Consider the following 13,423-nt stretch of genomic DNA (forward strand, 5'->3'; position numbering starts at 1 on the left):
TACGAACGAATTCACGCAGAACACGACAAATCGATGACAGTTGGTTTCCTGTAGATTCTAACGAAATTAAAAGATATTTCGCGTTAACCATAATAATGGCACAGGTAAAAAAACCAAGAATACAAATGAATTGGTCGAAGAGGGCTGTTATCGAAACGCCGATATTTAGAAAATCAATGCCTTTGAAAAGATATCTGCAAATTACAAGGTGTTTGCATTTCGCAAATAATAATCTGGTTGCCAATACAGATAAATTGAGCAAGATTAGACCTGTGATCAAGTTTTTAAACCAACAATTTAAAGAAGTATATATAATGAAAGAAGACATTGCTATTGATGAATCGCTTATGAAATTCAAGGGGCGCCTATCTTATAGGCAATTTAACCCATCAAAAAGGGCAAGGTTTGGCGTTAAATTTTATAAATTGTGTGAGTCCGATTCAGGCTATTGCTATGAATTTAAAATATATACAGGCCACGATAAAATAAACCGTGATGGTAGCGCTTCGGAAAGTGTTGTGAAAGAGCTTTCTGAGTCAGTGTTGCACAGGGGTCACACTTTATACATAGATAACTGGTATTCTTCCCCAAAATTGTTTATGACATTATCGTTTAATTATAAAACAAATGTAATTGGCACAGTACGTGGAAATATGCCAAAAAATTTGTGTAATATAAAATTAAAAAGGGGGGAATATGCAATAAGAAGCTGCAACGGAATACTCGCTATAAAATGGAAAGATAAGCGAGATGTTTATATTATGACGACAAAACATGAAACAGTCGAAATGACTACACAAGGATTCAACCGTACTCCAAAACCAAATTGTATTAGAGAGTACAATAAGGGAATGAATGGAATTGATCTCCAAGACCAAATATTAGCATGCTTTCCAGTAATGAGGAAATACATGAAAGGCTATAAAAAAATTTTTTTTTATCTGTTCGATATTGGTCTTTTTAACTCATATATTTTATGCAACAAAATAAATAACGGGAAGAAACAATGTTACGTTGACTATAGAATCAAGATAGCCGAATCTCTATTGGAGAATATGCCAAAACCATATTATAAAGAACGAAGACAATTATCTTCCGGAGATATGCCAGAGAGACTGTACGCGAAGCATTGGGCTCATTTTCCAAAACACATTGACCCAACAACATCAAAGTTGAGACCATCGAAACCATGTAAAGTTTGCCAAAAAAATAAGAAACGTAAAGAAACAACGTGGGAGTGTAAGAAATGTAATGTTCCCTTACACCTACCAGAATGTTTCGAATTATATCATACCATTGTAGATTTTTAATTTTGTATTTTGTATTACTGATTTTTGTTAAATAAACTTTTTTTTTTTAAATTAATTTACAATTTGATGAAAAAATTTAAGGTTTGTAGGGATTAGGTATAAGTTTAAACTTTTCTTCTTAAATACAAAATAATTTAAAATTTACAAAAAATATCAAAAAATTAAATAAAAAATCCTTCAAAATAATTTTTTTTTGGAAAATAACTTATGTTCTAAAAAATAATATATTTTTTGGCAAATTTTTCAAAAAAAATTATTTTAAAGGTTTTCTATTTAATTTTTTGATATTTTTTGTAAATTTTAAATTATTTTGTATTTAAGAAGAAAAGTTTAAACTTATACCTAATCCCTACAAACCTTAAATTTTTCCATCAAATTGTAAATTAATGTTTACTATTTGAATTAAATTAAATATTTTAGCATTTCTCAAAAAAAGTTTCTACTTTTTTCCTATATTATTTTTTAATTATTTGAGAAACATGGAGAATTTCATCCCTTTTTTTGTAATTACTTATCAAATATTCCACAAATATTTATAACTTTAGGAGGATGCCGCCGCTAATATTTATATTTGGCCCGATCATCGTACTACGGGCTATGCCCGTAATATTCACTTTTGGCCCGATCATCGTACTACGGGCTACGCCCGTAATATTTACGTTTGGTCCGATCATCTACTACGGGCTATGCCCGTAATATTTACGTTTGGCCCGATCATCGTACTACGGGCTATGCCCGTATTTGTAGGTTAAGGGGTAAAAGAAGGAGGAAGAGGAGAGTATGGATGAAAGAGTGGTTGAAGAAAAGATCCCCTTTTAGCCACGCAAATCTCCTCAAGGAACTTCAATTGAGTTCACCACTAGATTACAAAAATTATTTACGAATGGACCCCACTACTTTTGGCGAATTATTGGTAATGATAACACCACTTATAAAAAAACAACATACTATAATGAGAGAAGCAATATCACCCAAGCAAAGGTTATTTGCAACTTTACGATACCTTACTTCTGGGCTTACTTACGAGGGTTTAAAGTTCGAAACAGCAATAGCTGCTCAAACACTTGGAAAGATTATTATAGAGACCTGTGACGCAATCATAAAGGTTTTGAAGAAATATATAAAGGTAAGTAATTATTACTTTATTAACGTTCATTAAAATAACAATACAAATAATATGAACTAAAAATAAACAAAGTAATATAAAACCTGAAAAACTGAAGTTATTTGACTGTTGGGCAACTTTCTCCTACTACAATATATTTAAATAAAATCTGGGTCTGGATATGGGTCTTCTGGTCTGCCTATCTGTACCGGAGCTGGGGAGTAATGAGTTTTTGTATTATTTGAATGTGATGGGTACACGTATTGGGATGAATGTTGTGGTCTGTTCTCTAGAGTGGTGATTTGTACTGGAGATGGAGGGTATGATTGAGATAGACTACTATTACTTGTATGAGGTGAATATCCGTATGAAAGTAGACGTGAGTTTGGCCCATTTATTGTTACAGAATTTCTGTGAAGGGTTCCTAAACGCCCTTCATATAAGATGTCGCTAATGGCCTTTTTCGCGTGAATTTGCTGCTCGGGCGACATTTTCACTAGCTCCAGTGCCCAACTTTTCGCTAGAATGTCTACCTCATTGTTGGAAGCACGCAGATGTTGGCAAGCCATTCTTAATAATTCATTTCGGGTCTGAGATTCCTCGGTTGTCCCTTTTCGTTTTGGAGCTCTACGTTCTGTGGCAGCTTCCGGCATTTCTATTTCTTGAGAAGTATCTGGATTTTTCTCTTCTGCTGCATTTGCTTCTGGGTTACCATCGTCCCGAGAACAATCCTATAAAAGGCCAAAATGGGTTTATAATATTCCTACTTTTCTTTATTAAACAATTCTATAAATAATAATTGAAGAGTCCACTGCAAAAAGGCGGAATTTCAAGAAATCTTTCGTCTTTTTTGCAGTGGGCTCTTCAATTGTGCATGATTCAAGATGCAATTCTATAAATGACACTAACGATATGTTTCTTTCAGCTACCACAAAGTGAAAATGAGTGGAGAGCTGTAAGTAAAGATTTTGAAACGAAGTGGAATTTTCCTCTTTGCTTAGGGGCAATAGACGGTAAACATATACACATATTTAAACCCCCCGGAACAGGCTCCTACTACTTCAACTATAAGCATTCATTTAGTATTGTTTTAATGGGAATTGTAAATGCAAACTATGAATTCTTGATGGTTGATGTGGGCGCTAATGGACGTGTTTCTGATGCAGGGGTGTTTTCAAATACCTTCTTCTATAAAAAAACTTGTAGAAAAGAACTTGGGCCTTCCTGAACCGGAAAATTTGCCTTTAACTAATACCAAAGTGCCTTATGTTTTCGTAGGGGATGACGCTTTCCCACTTCTGGAGAATTTAATGAAATCATTCAGCAAGAGAAACCTCACCAAGGAAGAAAAAATTTATAACTACAGGGTGTCACGCAGCCGTCGGATTATTAAAAATGCATTTGGGATACTAGCTTCTCGATTTAGAATTCTGTTAAGTCAAATTAATCTATGTCCAGAAAAAGCTGTTACTATAACATTAGCATGTTGCTATTTGCACAACTTTTTACGACATAAAAATGTAGAGTGTTACTTCCAAGGCGGCATAGATGTTGAAAATATAAATACCGGAGAGTTTACAAATGCTGATTGGAGAGCAGATCCTACGTTACAAACACTACAACCACTTCAAGGGAGAAACAGTACAACAACAGCAAAAGAAGTAAGAGCACAGTTTTGTAATTACTTTAATACTGTTGGAGCTGTTCCGTGGCAGGACAACATTATATCTTAACTATAAATTATCTGTTTTTCACAGTTGTGCTTAAAAATATATTACTTTTTAAATAAATTATTTCAAAATAATAACAGCATTTAAATAATAACTGATTTGATTACTTACCCTGCCTTCATTTTCAGTCTCTTGGGGCTCGTCCATGGTAGAAGTCCCTGGTAATTGACTTTCTTGGTCTCTGAGGAAATCTAATTCTTTAAAATTCCATAAACTTGGTTCATAAAGATTTTCGGTGCCTGTGCCAGATCTATAGCTCGCCACTACTTTTTTCAATTCCCTCCGATACGCAGTACGCAAAACATTTATTTTCTTTCGCACCATCTCTCTATCGGCGCTAGGTTCTATTTCCTTTAATTTTTCGGTTAGTTTTTCATACGCGACGTTCTTCTTGTTTCTATTTTTGTACACATCACTCTTCACTTTCCACACTTCTGGCAACTGGCGATATAGATTAATAAATTCGCTCCAAAAGTCTTTGTTGTTTATAAAGTTCGCCATTTTAAAATTATCAGTACTACTAGTGTGTGGCGTATGCGAAACTTGTCCAAACCTGCCCTTAACTGTACAACCTCTCGAGCCAGGACCCATATATGATGCAATAGTTGCACAACGTCATCCGTTGCGCAATTAATTTCAAACAATTTTGAATTTCTACAACTTGTTGCGCATCACGTTGAACAACACCATACACCATACAATTTTTGCACAACAGCCTCTGTTGTGCAATTTGTTCGCAGGTGTATGGGCCCTTTAAAGTGTACTAAACATGCCAGTGTTTTTATTTTTGTGATTTTTCTGACCCATTTAAAAAAAAAACTACTTTATGTGAAGTAGTAATATCTCGATAACGCTTTATCGTATGAGATTAAGGCTAACATCATTTTGACCGCCTGATGAAATTGAATAAAACCCTCACCCTCATTGTACATGAAGTACTCAATACGATTTTATAATGAGAGTTAAATCAATCCGCGCGAATCTATTTCCGCGGGTGTGAGGAGCGGAGGAAGGTCCTCTTCGGCATTATGTGGCGGGAAGGCATCTTTAAATGTATAGGACGGGAACGGCTTAAGCGCACTGTACAAATTTTTGTTATTTTTTGCATTTATTTATGAAATAATTTCTTTTAATTCATAAGTTTGCAAAGGTAATACAAGTAATCTTACCGACTGTACGAAAGAAGTCAAAGAAGTTATTACTAATGTACAATGCAACAAATTTTTAAACAATACATATTATTTTTCTATATAATCTCGTCCAGTTACAGTTGTTTGAGTAGGTTCTGGATGAATTCCAAGACGTATATTTTGTGCCGGTTTTACAATACCACTTGAAAATCTTCCACCAAGACCAAATAATTCGTTAAATCAAGGTTCTCTCGCTGTACTATTGCTAGGGCCAGCATACGAAGCATCTTCAACATTGCAAGTGTTGGTGTTATCATCGACGACACTGCCACCGTAACAAAACTCGTTTTCTGAAGAATCTTCATTTGACGAAAAATCTTCATCAGAACTTTCATTAATATTAATAATGATAGGTTCAATTACCTCATCTCCAATGTGTTCTTTTTATCTACATTTCTTTTCTATATGTTTGCTGTGGCGTACACAATTTTCCCGTATATTTGGAGGTATTGTATTCATAGTCTCAATGCATAAATTTAAAACATCCTTAATTTTAAAAGTGTAATTTCTTTGCGACTCGATTTTTTAAATAAGCCCAAATCAAGTCGATTGCATTGAACTCGCAGCGCGCCACTGGTAACCATAACAATTTAACTTCATCTCCAAGCATTGTTTTGTAATTGATTCCAATAGAAAAACTTTTTTATTAATCTACGGTTTAGATAATCGTAAAAGTTGTGGTTTCGTCAATTTTGAAAATTCATCAACTTCATCGAGAATTGGAACTTTTTTTTTTTAATAACCAGGCAATAATATCATTTTTTCTCCATGCAATTGTGAGATTTCGATCTAGCATTGTGTGATATGTTGCTTGATCTATTATTATAACGGACTTTGAAGGTATTACAGATAAAACATGACGAAACCATTCCTCGTAATGTTGCTTGTTCATTTTGTGGTGGTAGTCAGTTTTCGGTTTCTTTTTTTCACCTATGAAACATTTAAGGCAACCTTCCAAAAATCCTTCTTCGCTTCCTTTGTGTAAAAATCTGGCTCTTTGGCCAGAACCAGATGGTGGTACAATTCCTCCTCTATAACTATTTATTTCTTGTATTCCTCCGCGGTTATAATCGAATGTGTCCACGGTTTCTGAATATACCTTTTCGACCCATCCAATTTTTTTCGAATGACTAGCGCCACACCATGTTTCGTTTGTGTAATAAATTTTCCAACCTCCATTTCTATACTTTTCCATATTCAATAAAAAATCTGACCTTTGAGATGACATTTTCGGATGCTCCATTAGAATAGGTTTGTTATTTAATTTCTTGTACCAAAAATTTAATTGCTTTAACCATCTTAATAGTGCACTCTCCGAAAATGTAGTTCTCTTACAGTAGGAAACTTTTTGTCCATGTGAAAGTTGAATATCATGCGTCTTATAACACCTTGCAAGAAATCGTCACAATCGATGTGTTTGCGACCAGAGACCTTAGGAGCTTCTATATTTCCATATTCTGAGCATTCTCTACTTATATTTTTAATAGTTCTTTCCGAATATCCAACAACGGCATTCACATTTATAGGTTCACCTTTATCTTAATCTTGTTGAAAAAAATTTCTTACATTAGTAATTATTTCTTTGACATCTTTCGTGCAATGCTTGGGCATGTCGCTAGGATTACTTGTATTACGTGTTTGATGACAATGGCGCAAACTTATGAATGCAATTAAAAGAAATTTACTTATATATCCACTGTCTATCAATATAATTTCCAGAATAAGCGTTAACAAATCAACAATATAGCCACACAACGAGACCTTGACAAATATATTGTTTGAAAATTTGTTGTTGTTTTCATTTTTGTAAAACCGTATATAAACCCATGAATAATACCAGTGATACCGCTAATCTAGCAGACAACAAATTTGTTGTGGTTACCAGTAAAAAATAGTGACTTCTTCAAAAAATTATTTGAAAAATAAATGCAAATATTCGTACAGTGCGCTTCAGCTGTTCCTGTCCTATACGTTTAAAGATGCCTCCCCGCCACATAATGCCGAAGAGGCCCGGCCGGCGTAACTTTCCTCCGCTCCTCACCCCCGCGAGTTAAAATTCTAAGATCAGAATTTTTGTTTTTAAAAAAGTTTATTTTATTTAAAACTAAGTTTACAAAAGTTTGCGGCCAAAGAAGTGCGGCGACGTCGTGATGATAGCTTAGTCTCCCCTTTCGTAATTGCGCTCTGGATTATATACTTTCGGAAATGCTTATTCAGCATTTACTCTTAGAGGGCATCTATAACTCCTCCCGCCAAAGAGGGAAACATAGCCTGGAATTTTCTTAAAATGACCGTGTTTGTTTCCCTAGATTCTATTTGGGTCTTTCTTGTTTCGGTGGATTAATTTTCTTTTTTTTTAGATTAAGCAATATAATATAATGGTCCATATTGTGATTGGCCTCTCATGTAGATATGGTCCTTCAATTCTTCTCACGTCTTCTGACAGTTTCTCCAATTCACCAATAACGTCTTGAACTTTACCATCTTGGATGTCTTTTAGTTTCTCTGTTTCTCCATTCCAAGGTAGTTTTTGTTCGGGTATGTCGGATATTTTCAGATATAACTAATCGGGATCGGTATGCTTTCAGGGTAGCAGCGCCAATTTGTAGAAAACATCCAGGTGTTATCTTGATGATGTAGGTACCATTCAATATGTCGAATTCTTCTATCTTCCTACAATTCTTCTTTACCTTTTGAGGTGTAGATGTTGTGATAAGCCACCGATCGTCTGTTATTCTTGTAATTCTCGGGGTTAATACTTCGTCCATTTTTGTTTCACAATTTTCATATTGTCCCATAATCAGAATCAATCGTACTTCGCATGGAGTTTCTTCAAGACTGGTTTCGTGACATATAAATTCTGACGGTAAAACTTCTCTGCATGCAGTGTGAGTAGCTATAAACTTTTCATTATTGATTGCTAAATAAGGAGTTTTGGGAGTTATCGAGGCGAAAGTAGACAATAAATAGTTGATATAGGGAATTGGGTAACTTTTCAACGATAGGAATCATAAGAACATAAAATATTTTAGAATCTTTCATAAATGCTTTAAGTGTAATTATTTGTTCTATGTAGTACATGCCTTCTTCGTCGGGATTTATTGGTAATTTGTCATCTGTAAGTTGTTCTTCAATATGTACCAGTTCATGATGCAATGTATTTTTGTCGAGAATAGATGGATGAAATATTCCTGCTTTTGCGAATACTATGGAATTTGTTACGGTAGATAGGATGCTATTAAGTCTGTCGATCATGAATATTAATTGATTAATGATAGCATACATTGACATAAATTTTCGAGATTCCAAAGCGAAATAAGATGCGTTTTTCATTGCGGCTCCCATCTGTAATATTCTAGATGTAAAGACCACTTGATTTGATTTAAGAATTTTTATCGAGTCGTCAAATTTTGTCAAGGCTTTGGTTGATAAAGTAATTTGTTTATCGACGATGGTTTTAATTTTCTTTTGAGACGATTGGAGTTCCTGTATCGCTTGATCGTAACGAAGGGCATCTTCTTCGTCTAGGTTTCCTGTAATGGCCTTTATTATACTTCCCGCAATGTTAATTGCTCCTCTTTTTGATTTTAGATGATTCTTCGGGAATATATCCTCGACCTGTCTTGTCATTTGTTCTATTCCTGTTTTCATTATGGATATAAAATTGTACATTTCTCTTTCATAGGATGATTCCGTTTGGTTGATCATTTTTAAACAATCTTGATAATGTCGTTTGGTTGTCTCCACTTCGTGCAATAATTGCGCTAGATCGTAGACGGTTGTTAGGCTCCAATAACTATGACCATTTTGAGCTCTGCCCAATAATACTGGTAGGAGTCCTGTGTTGTCTTCTATGTTAGTTATTGTAACGATATTTACAGGGCAACTCCAGGGTGATACTTTCTTTAATTATGTCCTGGTCCAACAGCTCAAATATTTGCTTCTTAATTTCCTTTTTCGTATCTTGTATCTTTCGTATCTTTCATTCTTTAGATTTGATTTGTGTTTGATACAATGCGTAAAACTTAATCGTTGTCCTTCTACGTGAAATATGTGTTTATATCGTTCCAAAAGAATTCGGATGCTAGCTTTTTCTTCTAAGGTCATTCCTTTCGTGTTCAAGTGTTTCGTTAAGGTGGAATTTCGTTGCGACGTCCAGCGTTCGCGGCCCGCCGCGACGTCCAGCAGTAACGGCCAGCCGTTACGTTCGCGTGAATTTCGTTGGAACGTCTGAGTCTGTGCTTCGGCAGCATTTATGTTCATGCTTCTGTAGTGAAAGGTGCTTTTTAAAAATGGATAGGAAGACGTTAGCGGCATTGATTTTGCTAGAAGAAGAAGAAGATGATGATATTAGGCTTTTGCTATCCATTCGTGAGGACACTAGCGAGTTATATAAATCTCGAAACCAAGAAGGGTATTTTGAAATACTTATAAGAAATCATCTCAATGCCGATGATGAAAAGTTTCGCAGTTTCTTCAGGCTAAATAAAGAGCAATTTAATTTTGTGTTGAATCTCGTTCATGCAGATTTGAAGAAACAATCCACAAATTGTGTGAAAAACCCAATTTCTCCTGAGGAAAAGTTAGCGTTGACCTTAAGGTAAGGATGTTTTCTTTGTAAAAAAATACAGATGTTTAAAAAAAAACCAACAATTTTATCAAAAATGCACGTTTAATTAACAAAAGCAATATATAAGTTTATTTCATGTTGTAATAGTCGTTTGAATAGGGTGTCATAAACGTAGTGGGCGTATGATCGTCAGGTGTACTTGTATTATGGGAAGTATTGAGGGAAAATGTTGGAGTTGGTGCCTGTGGTTGGTGGGGTTGTGTCTGTGTATGTGGAATATTTATTATTGGGGAAGATGCTTGTAAATTAGTCACTAGTGTTAGGATTTGTAACTTTGCTTGCGATATTAAATTGGGAGGTAGCTTTTTTACCATTAGAGCGATGCTTCTCATGAATAAATCCACTTCATCTTCTTCCTTTTGGTGCGTTAATTGTGATAGAACGTGAAGACGATGTTTAGACCGTTCTTCCAATTCGTGTAATAATTTCGCTTTTGCGTTGCTAGGTGTTGAACTGCTGCAAGTTGGCGTGTTTGAACGGCTTCTATCGTCCATGTTTGTTCTTTTTAGTATTTTCGGATTTGGCTGATTTAAATGTATGGAATCTGGTGATCCTACGTCGTCTTCAATTATTCTTGATTGCGATTCCGAATCAGTTTGAACATCTTCATCGCCGCTATCCTGAGTATTCTGAGATGATTCGGTGTTTTGCTGTACATTACAATTTTGAATGCGGCTACAATAATAAATAAATAAGAAAACTTAAAAAAACATAACTCAAAAGAGATAGTATACCTTCGTTCAGATTTGAGAAGTTCCAAAAATGTTAGCTGTTCGTATAAATGCCATTTTGATGGTCTTGTTGATGCTGCCGAACCAGTTCCTTGCTTTTGTTTTCTTTTTTGTTTTAAGTAGTTATCGCGAATATTTTTCCATCGCAATTTACAATCCTCGGCTGGAAAAATAAAATAAGAATAGGTACATAATATAAAAACATGAAATTGTATCGTATCGTATCGAATGATGTTTTGATGTTCTTTTTTTTAGGTTTTTAGCTACAGGTGAAACATTTAAATCCCTTTCATTTGCCTTTCGTATCTCATCCAGCTACATTTCAATTGTTGTCCGAGAAACATTAGAAGTGCTATGTCTGCGTTTAGTTCCTATATTTCTACCACCACAAAATGAAATAGATATGAAGGAAAAAGCACAGGAATTTTGGAATAAGTGGAATTTTCCTAACTGCGTCGCAGGAGTTGATGGCAAACATATTCGAGTTTTTTGTCCCAGAAAAAGCGGATCGCTATTCTTCAATTACAAGGATTATTTCTCAATAGTATTGCTTGCTATGGTAGATGCAAATTGCAAATTTTTATTTGTGGATGTTGGTGCCTATGGAAAAGAAGGAGATAGTACCATTTTTTCAACTTCTGAAATGGGCAAACAAGTGTACTCTGGAAAATTATTTCCAAAAGACGAAATGCTTCCCAATTCGAACAAAAAGTTGCCGTATGTTGTAGTTGGCGATGAAGCGTTTAGATTACACAGACATTTAATGAAACCATACAGCAAATTATCTGCTAAATCGGATAGGAGGAAAACTATTTACAACTATCGATTATGCAGAGCTCGACGAGTCACTGAAAACGCATTTGGTCTTTTAAGCCAAATTTTTCGCATTTACTACACACCAATAGCTATAAATCCAGAATCGTGTGATAAGTTGATCATGGTAACTTGTTGTTTGCACAATCTGTTAAGAGATGCATTTTTGGAGAAAGGCAATCGACCCTTTTACGAATATGATCCAAATGTACAGATCCCGAACAATGTGACTCCATTAGCAGGAGCAGGTGGCTTTGCAAGTGCAAATGGTTTGGAAGTAAGGGAAATGTTCACCCAGTTTTTTAATGAGGATGGGGCACTCCATTGGCAGAATGATCGTGTTTTTAGAGTGTCCAGTTAATTTCTGTATGCTATTATACAGTGAGCGCAAAACTATTGGAATAAATTCACTTAAAATTCTTTTGTTTTTGAAAACATATTCGGACCCGCTAATTTTTATTTTTAGTTGCGCATTTTCTAAACTAATTTTTATTTATACAGGGTGCCCCAGAAATATAAATAGTTTAATATAAATAATTTAATATAATGTACTTAGCTAGCACAAATATATACATGCATACTTACATTTCTTCAATAACACTACACCAATCTTATTCCACGCATTTTCCCGAATCTGGTGATCCTTAAAGTCCTTATTTGCATGGTCGTAAATGCAAGGATATTCACGTACTTGTTCAATTAATAATTCGTCATCATCATGAGAAAATTTTTGCGACATTTTTAATCTAAATACGAACTCTGCATGCAAATATAACCTCTCAAATATAAAGTCACGGTTGGCGTTCGCGTCTCGACATGTTTTTGAGCAGTCGGGACGCAGCCGTCGACGGCTGGCCGCTGAGCCGTCGGGACGCGCCGCGTCAACGAAATCAATTCCATTGTATGCATTGTATTAGTGCTTGACTGCCGGACGTCGCGGCGGGCCGCGAACGCTGGACGTCGCAACGAAATTCCACCTTTACGTTTTCTTTCAATAAGTTGCTTAATTCTTCTTCAGACATTTCTGAGTCTATTTCCATGTTTGTTTCGAAATTGTACGGGGTTTGAATGTCTTCTAGATGATTAACTTTCATTTTGTCGTAAAATATTAGTCCTACTTTTTCTGTTGTATAATTAGTTAGCATAACAAGCGCTTCTCCGTTTACGATGTTTACTACAGAGTCTCTTATCTTTACGTTTGGAATAAACTCACGGTCGTCTACGTAAGCGCAGCTACGTAAGTTGCTGAGGAGGATGTTTTTTAAATCTATCCATCGGGTAACTTCTTCGTTGCTGCTGATAGCTTGAAGTGCCTTTGCTCTTAATTTTCCTTGAAATATACGTAATAATAGAGAGGCAACTTGCGGGCTTCTTTCTCCGATAGGATTATAAAAAGTGTCTACCAGGAATTCGCAAGCTGATATGAAGGCGTTGCGAGTGGTTACGTCTCCATCGTATACTGGTATGGTATCTTGATAAACGTTGGTGATATCTTTTAGTGTATAAGGCATTTTGTCGGCCAATGATACTTATTGCGTTTATGCGTGCACTGAGGTTAGTCATACAAGGAACAAGAGAACAAAGGTGCAAAGGAAACAATCAATAAGATTTACTCACATGCAGATTATATGCTGTAGGGAAATCATAACCGATGTCCTGCTGAACCAATATCCAGTATATCCGTGATGCACTACAATCCAATTTGTTGTAATCCAATAAGGGTTGTACAATTGTTCACAATATGTTTCGACTACTTGTTATAAACCGACCAATTTATTTTTTAATTAATTTCTTCTCATTTTCTATTTTTTTTACGCTGACGAGCGGTAATACGATATCGCCTAGTCGTACGTGATTGTCCGCTTGTTTTCAAATTGTAAAACAGAATGTAAGTTGTTCCCAACGGAAAAACAT

The 13,423-nt window shown here is 35.3% G+C and overlaps 2 protein-coding genes across 4 annotated transcripts; one reads left to right on the forward strand and one right to left on the reverse strand.

Moving 5' to 3' along the window:
- The first annotated feature begins 9,347 nt into the window (after positions 1-9,347).
- LOC139431854 (uncharacterized) lies at positions 9,348-12,093 on the forward strand. Of its 3 annotated transcripts, none has more exons than XR_011641887.1 (2): positions 9,348-9,935; positions 10,475-12,093. XR_011641887.1 is itself a non-coding variant. In XM_071200070.1 (2 exons), exons 1-2 carry the CDS (start codon positions 9,628-9,630, stop codon positions 11,868-11,870), a joined length of 1,227 nt encoding a protein of 408 aa, XP_071056171.1. In that variant the 5' UTR covers positions 9,459-9,627; the 3' UTR covers positions 11,871-12,093. The 3 variants fall into 3 exon arrangements, 1 of the variants encoding a protein (XP_071056171.1); XM_071200070.1 differs by having other exon boundaries at positions 9,459-9,935; positions 10,952-12,093; XR_011641888.1 differs by lacking the exon at positions 9,348-9,935 and having other exon boundaries at positions 10,802-10,882; positions 10,952-12,093.
- Positions 9,989-12,483, reverse strand: LOC139431853 (uncharacterized). Its single transcript, XM_071200069.1, has 3 exons — positions 12,095-12,483; positions 10,700-10,859; positions 9,989-10,640 (listed from the first exon to the last, which is right to left on the reverse strand). The coding sequence occupies exons 1-3, from the start codon at positions 12,246-12,248 to the stop codon at positions 10,034-10,036; spliced, it is 921 nt and encodes a 306-aa protein (XP_071056170.1). The 5' UTR covers positions 12,249-12,483; the 3' UTR covers positions 9,989-10,033.
- Positions 12,484-13,423: the final 940 nt, after the last annotated feature.

The sequence above is a fragment of the Onthophagus taurus genome, chromosome 11 (genome assembly GCF_036711975.1).
Source record: "Onthophagus taurus isolate NC chromosome 11, IU_Otau_3.0, whole genome shotgun sequence".
Lineage (NCBI taxonomy): Eukaryota > Metazoa > Arthropoda > Insecta > Coleoptera > Scarabaeidae > Onthophagus > Onthophagus taurus.

Coding starts and splice junctions, on each gene's coding strand:
- LOC139431854 (XM_071200070.1), top strand. CDS start 9,628: ATGGATAGGAAGACGTTAGCGGCATTGATTTTGCTAGAAGAAGAAGAA. Junction 9,936..10,951: donor AAGTTAGCGTTGACCTTAAG/GTAAGGATGTTT, acceptor TCTTTTTTTTAG/GTTTTTAGCTACAGGTGAAA.
- LOC139431853 (XM_071200069.1), bottom strand. CDS start 12,248: ATGTCGCAAAAATTTTCTCATGATGATGACGAATTATTAATTGAACAA. Junction 10,860..12,094: donor TGTAGTGTTATTGAAGAAAT/GTAAGTATGCAT, acceptor TTATTTTTCCAG/CCGAGGATTGTAAATTGCGA. Junction 10,641..10,699: donor CTTCTCAAATCTGAACGAAG/GTATACTATCTC, acceptor TTATTATTGTAG/CCGCATTCAAAATTGTAATG.